Source organism: Dendropsophus ebraccatus, chromosome 3 (genome assembly GCF_027789765.1).
Source record: "Dendropsophus ebraccatus isolate aDenEbr1 chromosome 3, aDenEbr1.pat, whole genome shotgun sequence".
Classification (NCBI taxonomy): Eukaryota; Metazoa; Chordata; class Amphibia; order Anura; family Hylidae; genus Dendropsophus; species Dendropsophus ebraccatus.
In genome coordinates, this window is record NC_091456.1 from 95,510,030 (window position 1) to 95,528,352 (window position 18,323).

The 18,323-nt window shown below is 42.3% G+C and overlaps 1 protein-coding gene across 7 annotated transcripts in view; it reads left to right on the forward strand.

Annotated features, from left to right (window-relative positions):
- HOMER3 (homer scaffold protein 3) overlaps positions 1-18,323 on the forward strand; it is a 126,125-nt gene that overhangs the window by 92,577 nt on the left and 15,225 nt on the right. For all 7 annotated transcript variants that reach the window (XM_069962258.1, XM_069962263.1, XM_069962257.1 and 4 more), the window contains 5 exons: positions 1,289-1,396; positions 3,229-3,350; positions 12,942-13,098; positions 14,719-14,826; positions 15,408-15,488. In XM_069962258.1, coding sequence (XP_069818359.1) covers positions 1,289-1,396; positions 3,229-3,350; positions 12,942-13,098; positions 14,719-14,826; positions 15,408-15,488 — 576 coding nt within the window. The remainder of the gene's footprint in view (positions 1-1,288; positions 1,397-3,228; positions 3,351-12,941; positions 13,099-14,718; positions 14,827-15,407; positions 15,489-18,323) is intronic.

Below are 18,323 nucleotides of genomic sequence, written 5' to 3' on the forward strand. Positions count from 1 at the left end.
AGTCTGCCAAGCCAACATCTATAACAGTCATGCTAAAACAGCTGTCCCCTTACTCATGCAACCAGTAAGATTAGAACCACACAGAGCTAATGTCCACATGGGATGGACATGGCTTTCAGCTAGGTTATTACTTTTAGGCTATGTTCACACTACGTAAAACTACGGCCGTAGTTCTCGCCGCAGAACTACGGCCGTAGTTTTGAGGGGTGAAACATAGCCTTATTTTCAATTGGATCCCGGCCAGAGCGTACACACATCGTAAACGTTCCGGCCGGGATCCCATGTGGCGCCGGAAAAAACTGACATGTCAGTTTTCTGCGGCCGGAATTCAGTGAATACCGGCCGAAGAAAGACCTGTCAGTTCACTATGGGCTATGGGCTATGGGAAGCTCTGATGCGGGCGGGCGCTGATGTGCCCGCATCAGAGCTCCGCGCCTGGAAAGATCACCCGGTCACGGAACAGGCGGGTGTTCACGTTGTGTGAACATAGCCTTAAGGTAGTTTTGTAGTCAAATGGCAGTTTTACCCCACAAAACTACTTTGGTATTGACAATCAGTTTTGATGGACATGGCATTTTTCCAGGTAAAAAAACACTTAGCTGTCCTAATCCCCCACCACTCCCGTTAGATGCGTCCTAGTGTCCAATTTCGCAGTTTCTTCCCGCTTCTGATGACTTGACAACTCATCAGAAAATGCCTGCTCAGCAGAGAGGATCGGGGATCGGTCACTGTCTAAATGGCAGTGGCAAGGAAATAGGGCAGCTAAGTATGTTTTGTTGTCCTCAGAGAATTCAAGGCAGAAATTATTGAACTTGCTTATGACTGAGAGCTCTATTACACGGAGTGATAATCGGGCGTATCAGGCCCGATCGTGCAATAGAGACAACGATAAGCCAATATCATCACCTGATCGTGTCTTTTGGTTTACCTAAAGGTATGGACCGCCAGCCACGCATTGCCAACGGCTGATGACTGTGTAAAAGAAATTAATTAACTGTATCCATACCTCTCCATGCTTCCTGCTGTTCTTTTTTCCTTTGCTCGCTTCCTGGAGTCACCGCTATAGGTTCAGAGCGGGTCTTTGAATTGACTGGCCGCTCAGCCAATCAATGGGTAATAGGCTCGGTAAGCGAGCAGATCTGTGCTCGCTTACAGGAGGCATCGGGCTGTCTAATACCGCCTTAAATGGATTGTCAAATTATCAATTGAAAAAGTATTACAGAAAGTGAATCAGTAAAACTGTAAAATTATTGCTAGGGTTTTATTAATCACTCTTTCCTGTTTTTAGTTTGCAGAGAAGTTCCAGGAAGTGAGAGAGGCTGCCCGACTGGCAAGAGAAAAATCTCAAGATAAAACTGAACTGACAAATCCAGCTCTTAATATCACTGCCCAGCAAGTAAGCCATCTCGATTAGGAAAGTCTTAAATCAACTGAATGGGCAACCATGTAATATATGGTCTCTAGTCTAGAGCAATAACCAGGCAGCCATTGATTACAATGGGCATTGGTAAAGAAAATCAAAAAGCCTATTTACTCACTGTGTACAATAGGAAGTGCTGATAAATAAACTATATTTGTCTATGTATAATTTTGTCTGATGATACATCATGCCGGGCAGGGAAGCAGTCCATTACAGAGCTTTCCCGTCCGCAGGTCCGCAAGATTAGACAGTTTACAGGCCCTTTAACACAGGCTGAATATTAGCTGGCAGGATTACTCACTGCTGATAATTGGCCCAAGTAAAAGGGCCAGCAATATGCCAATAAAACAGTTGTTCATTGGCTGATTGCAACTTTAGTGCAGCCCATAAAATCATTGCTAAATCATCTAAACAGGAATGTTTGGTCGATTATAAAATGAACACCTAGATGTACCATGATGGGTACCCGTACACCATTATTTGTTATGTAACAAGGAAGCGAGGGACGACCTCACAGTCATTGACGGGTAGCAGAGATCATACTGGGTCAATTCATGCTGATATATATGTTTAGTTCCTTTTTGAGTCCTCGGTTTCATATTTTTCCCATGTTTTTGTAATACCATTTTCCCTTTCTTTCTTTTCGATGTGTAAGTCAATCGTCTCCCACTGCAGAATTGCTTTTGCCTGTACTTCCCACATGCACCTAAACTGCTTTCTATAACTCGAGTGATGGACACCGACAATGCCATAGGCTGACAGTGTCATAGCCTGGCTTTCAGGCATCATACACTGTGCCAGATGCTGGACAATCCTGCTGGATTAACCACTGCCATCTTAGCGTACTGAACAGATGGAAGAAAAACTTTGTTGGCTTTAGACAAGCTGCTATATAATTATTGCCTTGGAACTGCAGATATGCTTGAAGCAGAATGACTAGGACTAGGACTGCATTAACCATATAAAATTTATGTGTATATATACCTAGACAGTTTCTGCATTAAGCTATTAATACAAAGCAGTGGCACTTGAGGCCAAACAAGTCCCAGTACTGCACAGGGTAGATTATTTCTGGTTACTGACATAAGTAGTGGCTAGCAAATATCATCTTTCGTAAACCGAGAGGATGTCACGTTGCTGCAGAAAAGTCAATGAGAGACAGGAGGAGGAAGCTGGTGAGGCATCCATCTTTTACATATTTAAGTACACAGCCTGATGATCAATTCCACACAGCCTTGCCTGTCAATTCCTCTCCCTAATGTCCTTGGCTCAGCTGTGAAGTCCATGTGAAGCTCCTAATTTATCCACAGTCTGCCTGCAGCCACTTATCAGTGTGGACTGGGTTAACTAAGGCTATTTCCAGAGGAAGTTCTTAACTCTTAAATGTCATTTATTACAAAAAGGCCAATCATGCAGACTTAATATGACCGCATTTTAGAACCCCCTGCGGTACTTCTGAGGCTCATTGGTGTATTACAGCCATGGACTGTATGGACTGTTAAATGCTGTTGAATGTCTTTGTGAAACTGGCCTGTATATATACATAAAAAAATCTGATGTTGAATATATTTTACATCAAAATAGCATTCTTATTAGTATTCCTTTCTTTTTTCTAATAATGCTCTTGCACCCATCAAAACAGTGTGCATTTTTGTGATTTAAACGTTCTACTAAATCTAGATTGTTTAATCCTTGCATTGACTGTTCCAGAAATCTTAAACTCATCTCTGGATTTTAATTTCTTTGTTTCAAAAGTCACATATGATGTATATAATAATATCTAGTTCAACATATTTTATTCTCCCTAGATAGTACCTTCTCCAATTATTAGTGCAAATGGACCAGGAGATGACAAGTTCTTCAGGAGCCAAAGTGCTGAGATGGAGCTCAATACAGAAAGAGAACGGGTGAAAAAGATGCTGTCCGAAGGGTAAATACAAACACACCCACATATATGTATATCTGGAATCATCTATGGATAGTATAAACATTAAAATTGTGTGGGTATAACAGGATTAGCTGAATCATTTGTTTCCTCCTAAGTCCATGCTGCCCATTGTTTAACGTCAGATAGAATGGAAGGTGTGGGACATTGTGCACACATGGCATTGGCATTTAGCAAGAGGTAAGACCTCTGGAGGTCTCTGAATTTATCAGCCAAGTACAAGCTTTATAATGTTGTGAGGGATCACATAAGAAGAAATAAAATGTCTATATGGCCTGGGCTGATTATAATATTAGCAGCTTAACGTACATGGTGCAGAAACCTATGTCCCCCAATCAGGAATCCAACTTGACTGGATTTCTGTTAACTGATGGGTCATGGGAACATTTACATGGGGACTTCTAAATATGCACGACAATGCATGCAAGCATTCATGCCATGTAATTCATGCCAGCTTTCTGCTGTGAATCATAGTAAATTTTGTAGGTCATAGGAACTATGCTCCTTTTATGCAAAGCCCCACTCACACTTTAAAAAATAGTGTGGCATACAACCCCCAAAAAGTAACATATTTTTGCACAAAAAAGCTTTGATGCTGTTCAGACCAGAAAACTGATATACAATTTTTCTTTATTAAAGGGGTTTTACAGGTAAAAAAAACCATTGCTTACTTGTCTGCCCCAATTCTAAAACAAATGCTTTTTTGCTGAAATCCTTTTTTTGTGTGTTTAAGTACTATGTTTTGTGGTTGTACTAAAATTCCCTCAATGCATTGTTTTCTCTCAACTGTTAAAGGGGTTATCCAGCGCTACAAAAACATGGCCACTTTTCCCCCTACTGTTGTCTCCTGTTCAGGTGTGGTTGGCAATTAAGCTCCATTTACTTCAATGGAACTGAGTTTCAAAACCCCACCCAAACTGGAGACAACAGTAGGGGGAAAGTGGCTATGTTTTTGTAGCGCTGGATAACCCTTTAACCCAGTTCTCCCATCCTGCCTACTGCCCTGCCACAGCACTCCTTTCAATTTCCATATTCAAAACTGTTGCAGAACATCTAATTTCACTGCAGACTATTGCATCACCTGCTACCTGCTACTTTATTCAGCCCAAGGCAGCATGTTGTAATCACACATCACACTCCCTAAGATTATGTTCCCACTACGGAGGCCACACGACCTCTGCTTGAAATTTCGTTGCGTGTTACATAGTGGGAAGGTACCCTCAATGTCCCAATAAGGATATTTGTATATGTGTATATGACAGGGAGATGATGAGGTAGGCTGGAGGGGCTGGTCACAGACGGGTTGGGCGAGAGCTCAGAGATTCATCCAAGCCTCCTGTGACATCAGAGTACAATGCCTTTTTCTCGGGAGAGAGGGAGGAGCCAGTGAGCTGGAGACAATACAAAATTATGTATTTTTTTTTTAGATTTTCTATTTCCTATTGTAACAAGTTTTCCCCTCCTTTATGGTCTGTTGTCAGGGTGGTATTAACAGCTGCTGCTGTCCTAGGGAGTAAACCTAAAGACGCCCCATCCTCACTCACCAATTAGCATCATGATTTTTTATTTTCTGAACAACATATTGATCTCTGATGGAAGATGACTACTGAGGAAGAAATGGCAGCATGGTTTCGGCCACATGCATATCTCTACATGTAGAAACATTGTCTGAATCACGTTTTTCATGGTTTATAATAGGGATGGTCCGAACCGAGTTCGTACGAACCTGAACCCTTGGTAATGATTCCCACTGTCTGCCCGCTCCGTGGAGCGGGCGGATCCAGCGGGAGGACCGCCTGGAAAACTGGGATACAGCCATAGCCATAGGCTGTATCCCAGTTTTCCAGGCGTTCCTACCGCTGTATCCGCCCGCTCCACGGAGCGGGGAGACAGCCGGAATCTGATGCCGAGCGTTCGGGTTCATACGAACCCGAACCTCGGCAGGTTCGGACCATCCCTAATTATATTGGAAAGTTATATGTCTTGGGCTAATAATTTTATTTAAATACACTTTAGTGATGCAGGATAATCCCTTTAGTTCCCCTTTTTTTGTTGCACTGTTCCTCTGTTATTCTTCCTGTAAATTCTTCTTGTCCCTACTCACAGACACTATGCAGTCAGTGCTGACAAAATGCCACACTGTGTAAGGACACATGCAGTTTGAAACATCCAGTTGTCAGTTTATTCATACATTTCAAGGAGGAATACCAGAGTGATTGTGCATCAGGGTTCTGATGTTTTCCTGTTGTTCATGGATAACGTGTTATAATGACATGTGATGCATACTATAGGGAAAGAAGGAAAGAAAGGAAGAAAGACTGCAGTCCGAAGCCTTTTATTGTCATTTTTATTAATTCCTTCAAGGACACTTTTGCAGATTGTGGGGGTTGGGACTTCGAATCAGTACAGTGAAAAAGTGAAGCAAAGTTGGTCTACAAGGACTTGTAAAGAAATGTACAGCCTTCTGTGTGAACTGCCTGGGTTTATTTTTATCATTTTACGGACTGTTCTAAACTGATCTTGAAAATCATTATATACTAAAGTTATAGTAATGAAAGATCACCAAACGGGGGCTTACCTTAGAACACTGTATAAAGTATATTAGTAATAAGGGAACAGTGGCCAGAGAAGGAGCTTATAGCTACTAGATACACTACCAACCAAAGTAAAAGCTAAACTGCTCAGATACAACATAGAAAGCTTTATTGATTAAAAACATATAAAAAGGTAAATGTCCAAGTATCATGAATAATTGTCTGCAACTGCTAACATACAGAGGGGGACTGAGAAGTGGAGAAGCACACTGCTTAACTGTAAATGTTTTTTAAAGCGAAATAGTGAAGCAGCATAAGTATACAGTAAACATGTTTGCTCACAGGTACCAAACAAAAGTATACAAGATTATTGCAAGTGCCAACCATATACACATATGACCTATACCTGTGTGATAATATGTCACAGGCCCCCAACCCCGTCACACGTATCGGCAGGATGCCTTTATGGAGGGGTAAGGCTAGAGCATGGGGTCAGGATATTTATGGTGTCCCATTACAACCAGTCAGCAACTCACAAAGAGAAACACATGTGCATATGATTAAGCATTAATAAACATAAATGCAGCCCACAATACCTAACACTGTATGCTGACTCCATGAGCTCCGGCCCCAGAGTCACCTGATAGTCACATGGGGACATTGTGGGGGTTTGGCATATGAATCAGTACAGTGATTCTAGAAAAAAGTGCAGCAAAGTTGGTCTACAAGGACTTGCAAAGAAATGTACAGTTTTCTGTTTGAACTGCCTAGGTTAGTTTTTAGCATTTTACTGACTGGTGTTAAATAATCTAGAATATCTTCATTACATACTGTCATGGCTGCGGTGCTCTCCCTGCCTGTTCTTCTCAGCAGACACCGGAGCCCACATGCAGGGGCCCAGGGCTGCTCTTGCTCTGCACCCCTAGCACCTCACACGTCCCCGTCTCCCAGGGAACGTTTGCATTGGCTCTTGTAGTACGCCCCTAACCGTATGCACCCAGCACTTCCCTCTAAAACCCTGCCCCTGCTGTAACCCGCCATTGGAGCCTCTGCATGCTATCCGTAGTTTGTGGTCCAGATTTCCTGCCCGTAGTTCCTCCCCATTACTTCTGTCCATGACTACTGCCCGTAGTTCCAGCCATAAGTACTGCTGCAGTCTGCCTGCCTACATGTCTTCAGCTACACCTTACCTGCTGCCATTTGCAGGCCAAGCTAGGAGTAGCAACCTGGGGGTCGCCTGCTGCAGCAAGTCCAATGCATCTTGTGGTGGGCTCTGGTGAAAACCAGCGACCCCTTAGACTTTGCTCCTTGGTGTTATTTGCGCCATCGCTAGCTGTGGTTCAGTGGATCCACTACTCCTGCCGACACAGTAGGCTCCAACCACGGATCCTGGCAAGGTGCCTGATGTCCACGAGATCCCCAGAGTGGTCGCCCAGCAGATTGCACAGTAGTCACAGCAGCTCCAGCAGTTATACCCCATGTTGCAGCAGCTCATTTTGGCTCAACAGTCTCCTCCAGTGCCTCCATCACCTCTGGTGCTAGTAGCATTTCCCCTAAGGCCGAATCTACGCCTAGCATTGCTGTCTAAATATGGTGGCGATCTAAAGATGTGCAGGGGTTTCGTCTCCCAGTGCACCATGCACATCAAGCTCTTGGCCAACCAATTCACCACGGAGCGTTTCAAGGTTGCATTTGACATCAGCCTCCTTGAGGAAAAGTCCTTGGCCTGGGCAATATCGCTGTGGGATTGGGATGATCTGGTCACCGCCAATCTCCAGGCCTTCCTGTCTGAATTCTGAATAGTATGTGTTTGAGGAACTAGCAAGAGAGTCTTCCACAGAGACCGCCCTCCTCAATCTACGTCAAGGGGACTCTTCTATCAGGAAGTATGTAGTACCATTCTGCACGCTGGCCGCAGAACACAAGTGGAATAACACTGCCCTAGTTGCCACCTTGAAGAAGGGTCTTTCTAGTTGAGTGAAGGACTGATCCATCTGGCCACTCGTTTCTCCGAGAGAAAGGCTGCAGCTTCACGCCCCTAACCTTGATTGGAAGACCCGGGAGGTCTTGCATTGGGGTTCGGACTGCTTCGCCCACTGTCTGAATACCTCTCAGGCTTGGTTCTCTTCACCATCGCTAGACTCCTCCAAGCCATTGCCTGGTCTCCCGGCACAGTACCAAGAGTTGGCAGATGTCTTCTCTGAAATGTTGGCTGAGATGTTACCTCTGCGCTAGCCTTACAATTTCCCCATTAACTTCCTGCCAGACGCCTCACCCACTCGAGGAAGAGTGTATCCTCCCTTGATCCTGGAGACGGAAGCCATGTCTGCGTATATCAAGGAGAACCTGCAGAAAGGCTTCATCTGCGAGTCTTCCACTCCAGCCAGTGCTGGGTTCTTCTTAGTTGAGAAGAAAGACAGAGTTTTTCATCCCTGTATTAACTACCGGGGTCTCTACAAGGTGACTGTGAGGAACCGCTACCCCCTGCCTAAATCTTCACAAAATTAGATCTCAAAGGCATGTATAATCTGATCAGAATTTGTGAAGGGGTAGGTATTTTAAGTACCTGGTCATGCCCTTTGGGTTATGTAACGTCCCGGCAGTCTTCCAGGAGTTTTTCAATGACATCTTCTGGGATCTCCTATGTATACCTGTGTATAGTATAACTGTGCCTTATAATTATCGTGTGTGTAGATTATCGTTTTCCAGATTACATCTGCATCAGTGTGGACCCTTTATACACCTTGCTGTGCACATATATGTTTGGCACCTTGCAGAATAAATGTTGCTAGAATTCTGTTGATTTCCAGAGATAATATAAAATAACTGAGAATGTGTTGGAATAACCCAGATTTCAGGCTTATGTCCCCCTCCATCTGCCACAAGCCAATTAAAGTACAAGCCAGTAATTACACAGGACGCAGCAACATACTTTGGTGTTCTCGTATCTTTAGAAGTGTCGTACATTTTCCTCTAAATATTAACCCACTTTAAACTTTACAATAGAGGCTAATGGTAAAGTAATTCAACAAAGAACCGTCTCCAAAGAGATTGCGCTAACAACCACATGCCTGCTGGCTTGCAGGGCCAGATCTTTTGATTACATTGGTAAAGATTACTGAGCGGAGACGTCACCAAATCACTTTCATTTATGAAAAAGATTATAAGGCCTAATAATTTCCTCTTTCGGTTTATAAGCAGGGAGGGAGTGTGTGTGCGTGGGTGGGGGTGGGGGGTTGGTTGCAATGGGGGTTATAGACGGTTATTGCATGCTTCACATAAATACATTAACGGATCAAAAGTGAGATTTTTGGTTCAGGAATTATAAATGCCTAACCCTGTATCGATATACTTGGGGCATGGATTTTGTTCTAGGGTTCAGTAATATTTAGACAGCATGAAAATGGTCTGGATATTAAATCTACAAATAACCTTGTAACTGCCTATTAAATAATGTTGCCACAATATTGCTATTTGTGGGTAATGTGGCCATACACTAATCTGGTTGGTTTCATTATGTGTACTCTAGGACTCATAATGACATGAACACTAATATGGCTAATATAATATTACAGACACTGTATGGTGCTTGCCTTCTTATAAATACTATGTAGAATGTAGATTTTATTGGACACATACAATTATACAATCTATACATATATAAACAGAGCAGGGAAAGAAATGAACTTTTCTTTGTTCTTATTTTTTTTAGCCTCCCACCTACCATTCAGACTTGCCAGTAAATCTGGTGTCTTTTCGAGGGGGGTATGGTGGAATCGGTCAGGTCTGGTGTGGCGGTGTTATCCAGTCACAGTTTAGTGGTATTGGTCAGGTCTGGTGTGGCAGTGTTTTCCAGTCACAGTATGGTGGTTTTGGTCAGGTCTGGTATGGTGGTGTTATCCAGTCACAGTATGGCAGTATTGGTCAGGTGTTGTATGGCGGTATTGGTCAGGTCTGGTGTGGCTGATACAGTCACAGTACGGCAGTATTGGTCAGGTCTGGTGTGGCGGTATTAAATGTGACGTCTGGTGCTATTACCTACCAATCTACCAATCCTGTGGTAAGAATTCCAATGTCGAAATTTGTTTATTTTTTAAGCAGTTATAAACCATGAAAAACGTGATTCAGACAATGTTTCTACATGTAGAGAAATGCATGTGGCCGAAACCATGCTGCCATTTCTTCCTCAGTAGTCATGTGCTGTTACCAGGATTAGTGGCCATACGCCTATTGTTACCACATGAGGGTCTGGCATCTGCTGCATGTGGTGATGTACAGTAAATGTGGGAACGCGGCCTAAGACTAATCAGAGATCAATATGTTGTTCAGAAAATAGAAAATCATGAGGATGGGGCGTCTTTAGGTTTACTCCCTAGGACAGCAGCAGCTGTTAATACCGTCCTGACAACAGACCATAAAGGAGGGAAAAACCGGTTACAACTCGTTTTGTCTTTTAGTTGGTTTGATTTTATTTTATTAAATAAAGATCAATATATAGCTCACATTGTAAAAGAATGTAAAGAAGGGCCAAAGGGCCCAACAGAAGGAACAATGTTAACTTCTACTTCTATATTGTATCTGTATTGTATACTGTATCTATTGGGACCATTGTTTATCATATTTATGAGGAGAAATGTAAATGTAATGCCACATATCCCTTTATGCTACAGGATGATTAACTTAGTAGGGGAATAGGATGGCTTCCATTGTTTTTCCAACGAAGCCTTTACAGCAGTAAGCACATCAGTCAGAAGGGAAGTCATGAAGTCCTATGTGTAGTAGGGCGAGCTTTGGAGTACAATTAAAGGAGCACAGAAGTATTGAAGATAATAGACTTTCTATTTACAACCAGAACTGGCATATCAGCGTACAGTGCCAGAAAATGTGCTTATCGTGCAGGAGTGTAGTACCATTTGTAAATCACTTTGCAAGCATCACATAAAGCTGCATATATTTGGGATTGTTTAATTGGGCTGTTAAAATAAATTTCAAAAGGTAGAGAACATAGCATGAACATGGCAATGACACCTATTAGAAAAATACAGCTGTATCATATGTGCCTCACATTTTTAAAATCCACCAGTTAGGTGGCCATGTCTGGATTCTTATATCTGCAATTTAGCACCAGTGATTTAAAAGATCGTTCTCCTGCTCCAGTTTAGAGCTGACAATAGGAGATGCTGCAGGGGAGGCGAGATTTTGTTTATATCATATATGCATGTCTAATGATGTTCTTGTCTTACATTTTTTCCAGTCCGCTTGGTTTGTACTTTGTATACAACTTGTGCTTTTATTTTTAAATCATGTGTTCGTGATTTTAATTAAGTGTCATGTGATGTTTGATACCGCCCATATAACGTTATGGGAAACAGTATACGGTATACTATGTTGTGAACAAGGCGTGAGAGACGCCGAAACGCGTCAACAATCGCATGTTTGTTTCTCGTTATGTGAAGTTTGTATAAATAAAGAAGGACGTTATTTTATCCGCTGCACTGGTGCTGGACCCTTTTCTTTGCATGTGCTGCCCTGGCTCCGGGCTTTGCCGTGCACCGTGAGTGGATCAAGCAGGTGAGCTGACCTCAATCAGCATTTGTATAGTAAAGCAACTTCCGTACCCTAAAACATTAGAAAAGCAGCTTGTCAGGCTGGGGAGACACGGACAAGACAGTGAGCCCTGAACTTGACCCAACCAATGACCCTGCCTACTTGCCACGGACGACCCTAAACGGTCGTGGACAACCACAGAGTCGGTCCCTACACTGAGTAGGTGAACACACAAACGTAGACAGACAAACAAAACACAATGGAGGATAGTCAGCTAGCAGAGTCAAAACCAATCGGACAACGCAGTACAAAATCAGAAAGAGAGCGGATAGTCAGATGTCAAGAAAGAGGTCAGAACACGGGCAGAGCAATAGCAAGGGTATTAGGAGAGGGAACGCTGGGAAAGGAGCAGGAGAGCTGGGACTAGTAACAACTAATAGCCAGCAGGGAAATGAGGATCTGACTGCTTTTTATCCAGGATCAGAGACTAGGTCCAGCAGCTGATTGGAGCAGCCCTGATCCCAGCACCAAGCTCAGCTGAATAGATCTAGCAGTGCAGTAACCCTTGCACCGCCAGAAGTCTGACAGGCAAGGCAGGTGTGGCTGGAAAGTAAAATACAATTCAGACAATATTCAGTGCAAACAACAGACAAACTCAGCGCTTCCTCGGCTGCCCGGCACGAACCGAGGAGCGCAAAGTCATATTCCTAACAGAACTCTATTCTGATATGGCTGTAGCATCTACAGCTAACTTATCTACCAAATGTCCATGCTTGACCTGAAGCATCACCTAATGTCAGTTCTAAACTTTTGACCAGACAGCTGATATTATAAATCATTGGAGCTACACTTTAAAACTAACAAGAAAGCATATGCAGATAGCTCTCAAACCACTTAGGCAAAGTGGTGTCCCTTTAAGCAAAAATCTCTCCAAAAAGGAAGGACTGCCCCATCTGCAGACAGCTGTCTCGGGTTATTGCCCCTTCATCAGTGCAGAGCAGGTTGTTGGCTGGCTAGTGTAAGGCTTATGGACATAGGTCAAAGGGATGAGCAGATGGGCAGTCTTTCCTTTTTGAGGAATTTTTGGCTTGGCATACAATGTTCTAAGACTCCCGTATGGCAGGGAAGCCCCCCCCCCCCACACACACACATATACACCTCAAATCCTCCAATCCCCCAATAGTGTAAACTGCAAATACTTATATAACCTCCCTATCACGATGCATGTGACTTTCTCATAGGCTGGATCACTAGTACAGTAGTGTTATGTCTGATATGTAACAGCGGCAGATTGAAGTGGTTTTTAGATGAGTAAACAATAATCACATAATAATGGAAAAATTCTGCTACCTTTGACTGCTACATTTTTAAACAGAAAATGTAAATGCCTATTGTGACTATTATATATATATATATATATATATATATATATATATATATATATATATATATATATATATATATATCATGATTTATGAATGAATCTATTTTCCAGATCAGTGTGTGAGGTGCAGTGGGAGGCTGAGTTCTTTAGTCTTCAGGACAACAACAACAAGTTAGTTGCGGCTTTGCGGGAAGCAAATGCCAATGTGGAGAAGTGGAAGAAGCAACTGGCTGGATATCAGGAGGAGGCGGAAAAATTACGTCAAAGGGTATGGAAATCAGACATTTATATATATATATATATATATATATATATATATATATATATATATATATATATATTATGCAACAACTGTGTTAAAAGACTCAAGCGTCACTAATCTTCCCTTTATGTACTTTAATAAAAGTGGTGACCATTTGTTTAAGACCTTATATGTGGATTAGGTGTAGGAGTTGTAAAATACAGGCTGTACTCTCACAAGTGTTAATACTTGCCAGCACAAAATGCCAGCACAAAAAGCACAGACACGAGTTAGCCTACATTCACACGTTGCAGAAGTTTGTCTGTAATTGCAGATCTACAAATTTAGAGCCTATTGATTTCTTTTGGGCCGTTCACACTGTCCATAGATTTACAAATTTGTAATCTGTGGTTTACGGATCCGCAAAAATTGCTGACTAGCTCCATAATTGCAGCACAGTTTGTCCCATAGAAGTCAATGGAAAATAAACGGTCTTAAAAAACTACTGATTGTGTGAGGGTAGCTTAGGGTATGTTTACACATTGTAAAATAATGTCCGTTATTTGATACTAAAAATATCAGCCATTACTTTAAGTCTATGGAAACAGCGGCCATTAGTTCACACAACACATAGAATAATGGCTGTTGTTTTAATTTAAAAACAATTATTTGCCATTATATGGCGGCCATCTACTCAATTTCATCAGAGTGTGAACGGAGCCTTTCTGTGTTTTCAATCCACTCCTGGTTTTGGATAAAAAAAACTGACCAAAAATACTGATCAAAATTACTGTGTGTGAACATAGCTCCAGTTTCCACTGTTGTATTTTAAGATGTACCTACCACTGTAATTCCAAACAGTTTGTCTCCCATGCTTTTATTGCTTAACACAAGAGGCCATAAAATGTTATTTTTATACCGAAGAAATATTCTGAGACTTAATGGCCCAGATTTATCAAAGGGTGTAAAATATACATTGGTGTAAACCACTCACAGTCACTTTCTTATTTTACCAGGGTGGAAAGCTGGTTGCTGTGGGCAGTTTACACCAGTCTATATTTTACACCCTTTACTTAATCCCCCCAATATGTTTAAAAGCTTGCTGTGAACAGCAGAAATTGTTCTCATGACACTGCTGCATTATGAAATTTAGTGGCACAGAATTTACAGCTGTACATACTTGTCTTTGGCTGGACACTTGTTGTTTTGACAAGTAAACACCAATAAAAATTCCTACTTTTTTTTTTATTTTTTTTATTTTGTTAGTGTCGAAAAATGCTGTGTCTCAGTGGCGTTTTTAGGCTCAGTGGCAATTTATTAAAATCGCAAAATTAGTGTCTGGAGGAGGCCTAAATGAGAGCTGAGTGAATAGAGGATGAGTGATGTACATACTACATACAAGGTCCACTCTGAAAAGATTGTGGGGGAGCGTCTGCCCTCCTTTCCATTTTTTCCATAAATATAAGCTTGTGTATTTCCTTTAGTTTATATGGGAAGGTTATTTCTCTTTTGTTATGCATCTTACAAAGCTTTTGTTCCATAAATAAATGTCACTGTTTATACCCTTATTTACTCATTTTTGTAAGAAAGTTTTAGAGGCGGTGGACAAATAGATCATCTCATTTCGTTCATCTCTTTATTGTGCAGGTTACAGAGCTGGAGACTCTGTCTACTACGGTGACTGCAGCAGACCCAGAAAATGAACTTTCTGAGCGACTAAGAGAACTTGAGACATTGCTTAAGAATAAAGAAGAGGTGAGGGATTGTATCATCCAATGACTTGTAGAATTACATATTTAGATTTTTACTTTTAACCTACATTTATGGGGAAAAAAGTTAGGCTTTACAGCACTTTGTAGCCACGCACACCCTGATCTTAACTGGGTTTTACTTTCTTGCTACGTCCCCTGGCTCCCAAAATATAGGAATATTACTATTTGTTTGACTATCTGTACATTGTACTAAATTGTTAGGTGGGTGGGAACTTTATTACAAAAAGGAGTGTGAATACACACTGTAGTTTTATTGTGGTACTGTTGCAGTACTGTGTCATTTCAGTGAAAACGCTGCAGTACCCTGACAGGACTGTAAAACTGCACCCACCCCACCCTCTACACATGATACACACACCCTGAGCCTAGCATTCATGTGCCATTGTGAAATTCCTGCCCATCTGACAGTGGGGAAAAAAGCAGTCAACCAAACAGTAAAACCCCTTATCAGAACCCGTCATTTAATACAGATGTTACTGAGTATTGATCACTTAATAATGGATAAAAAAACTTACCATTTACATCAGCTTACTCATGAGTTTACTTTTTCTGCTTTGGCTTTAGGAGATTCTTCACTTAAAGGGACAAAGACCTGACCTTACAGAGCTGGAGAGTGAAAGAGATGAGCTACTACAAAAACTCCAAGTAGGCCAATGTTCAGTCACCATGAGCCCTCATGCTGCATCTATCTCTAGTGTTTTGGTTCCACACAGCTCTACCTTTGATGGCGTTGTCTATAGGAACTCACATAGGCAGTTAGTAGACCATTTTTTTTTTTACAACGAAAGTTAAAATTCTACTTTATACTCCTGTATATGGCCAAGTTCATTAGCCAGCTAATCACCCCTGAGAAAAAGAGGATCAGAATAGGTATGGGCAGCATATCTGCCCAGCAGACAGAAGTATAATACTATAATACAGAGAGCTGACCTAACCATAAAAAGTCTGGGTCCATCACATTTGGTCAAGATTAGCAGCAATTTTTCTAATGAAAATTACACAGTACAACAGATTCCATAAAACTTATTTTCACACTGCAGCAGTCTTCATCATGTCATGCTATAGAACAATCTCTGGCCAGAATAGCTCTATTTCTGTTTCCCTGTAATAGATACATTGTGCCAAGCAAGTGAAATAATCATTTTTTAATGCAGTTTTTTGAGCTGAAGCCAGGAGTGTATACAAAAAGATGAGAAAATATAAAGGAAAGACTTAGGCCTTATTCACACGCCCCGTAATCTATAAATTTCTATTTCTGTTCTCGAGTGCACATTGATGTCTATTGGGCTATTCACACGATCAGTAGATTAGAAGGACACAAACCAATCCTAGTGCAAACCCAGATTTTTTTGCGGATTCTCTCATAGAAGTCAATTGGATCCGCTATTTTATACGGATTATAACTAGAGATGAGCAAATTGCTCATCTAAACAAAGCGAAGCGCTTCGTTTGATCTGCGATACACTTATAATGATGCCTGCCTTTCAGCGCTGCTTCGCTCCCTGACACTTCTCCCAGGATGCCAGGAAAAGCAAGATCAAATCCTGGGAAAGTTCTCCCAGTCTCCCAGGATTGGATCCAGCTCTTCCCCAGCACCTGGGGTGGAGCGGTAGGGAGCGGAGCAGTGCTGAAAGGCTGGTGGCTTGATGAGCGGCACACACTTATCAAACAAAGCGCTTTGCTTCAATTAGATGTGCGTTTCACTCATGTTTAATTGTAATTAGTCACACGTTGAAAGGTTGTGTTTCTAACAATGGATTAACGGAAATACAAATCCACTACGGATGCAGTACAAATGCCCAATCCGTAATTTTTAACGGATTGTACAGGTGACAATCTACGGACATGGAAAAAATACTGAATGTGTGAAAAAGGCCTTATACGTCTGCTCATCAATAACTGTGTGGTGTCCCACTAGGGGTTACTATTGCATGTACCCTTTGCAAAAGTCTGTAGTTTTTGTGGTCTTATTATGGTGAAAGTAGTACTGGAAGTTGACCACTGGATGTAGCTGCATTATGTATTGGTATATGGAAGCCGCACAGCTGAAGGGTTGTTGTGTTTGCGTGTACCAGAATCTGTAGACCAGTAGGATCTCTGCTTTCTTCTTTCCTATCACCTCTCCTCTCTTCTTCTATTGCACTCTGTTCACCCAATCGCAGAGCACCATACACGCTGTAGAGGAAGTAAAGCCCCTACTCCACGAGGCGACTATGAGGTCCTACTATCCGGGAGGGTCATTATACCACTCTGGCCATCCGTGACTACAACATTTGTGACATTATCCCAAGGGACCCGGTAGCAACCCGGCAGGACACTGACCACAGGGGAAAGGGGTACAACCAGCCTTTCACCTTAAAAGCAGGCGTGTCATCACACCTGTGTGGCCACCAGGCACTGGCGTCACGTGACAAGATAAAAAGGTCCGGCTGTATCTCGGCCATCCACCATAGGAGTGGTGTCACACTACAACACCTAGCAAGTGACCATCCGTTCCTCCGATATAACACCTCCAGGGGTACACCACAAGTGCACCACCCTGATGTGTGCTATGCCACTGGCCTTCCCTGAACTAAGAGCACAAGGACTGCGAGTGACTTGTTAATTTCTTTTGTTATTTTTCTATTATTGAATGAATACATACTTATCATCCATCATATACTTGCTGTATATATATATATATATATATATATATATATATATATATATATATATATATTGTAGGGATCTTCCCGGGGGATGGTGTGTGTGGACACAGTTCACATCAGGCTTTGAGTTATAAAAGGTCAACTTGGCGTTTATTAGCGGCATAAACAGTCCATTAAACGTAAATAGAGCAATACCATGCTTGAAAACAGAACAAACAAAAAAAGGTCTTGCCCGTCTGGGCACTTACTAACACAGGTCACCTATCTGACACTTCCAGAGGCAGTATCGCAGGGTGTGAATAGACCCCAGCAGTGTTAGTACTCCTTGCTCCCAGGAAACACAGCATGCAGGCTGTTCACCCTGGCTGAGAGCAATCCCCTGTAGCTCTGTGGAGCTTTTGACTTGTTGCAGGCTAATCAGGGCACACCTGACTGCAACAACCGAACTGGATCGGGGGGAAGGGAATGGCAGGTCCCACTACCAACCTACCCACCATTCCAGTAAATCCGGCCCGGAAAATGTAAAGAACAACTCAGCAGCATAATACTGCTGAGTAAGAGATCTTTCCCGGATTTACCACCTCACCATGTGCCGAAGCCTGGGTGAGATGTACCTCCCCTCGAACACCTTTCCTGTGACATGTCCACATATCCCCCCCCTCTTTTTCAGACCGGAGGGCTGAGCATTTTGTCCCCACAGACAGTGTACCCTTGATAGGGCGTCAGCATTTGCCTGTAACTTTCCTGGCCTGTGTTCCACGGTAAAATTAAAGTTTTGGAGGGACAGAAACCATCTAGTCACCCTCGCATTTTTCTCCTTGTTGAGCTTCAT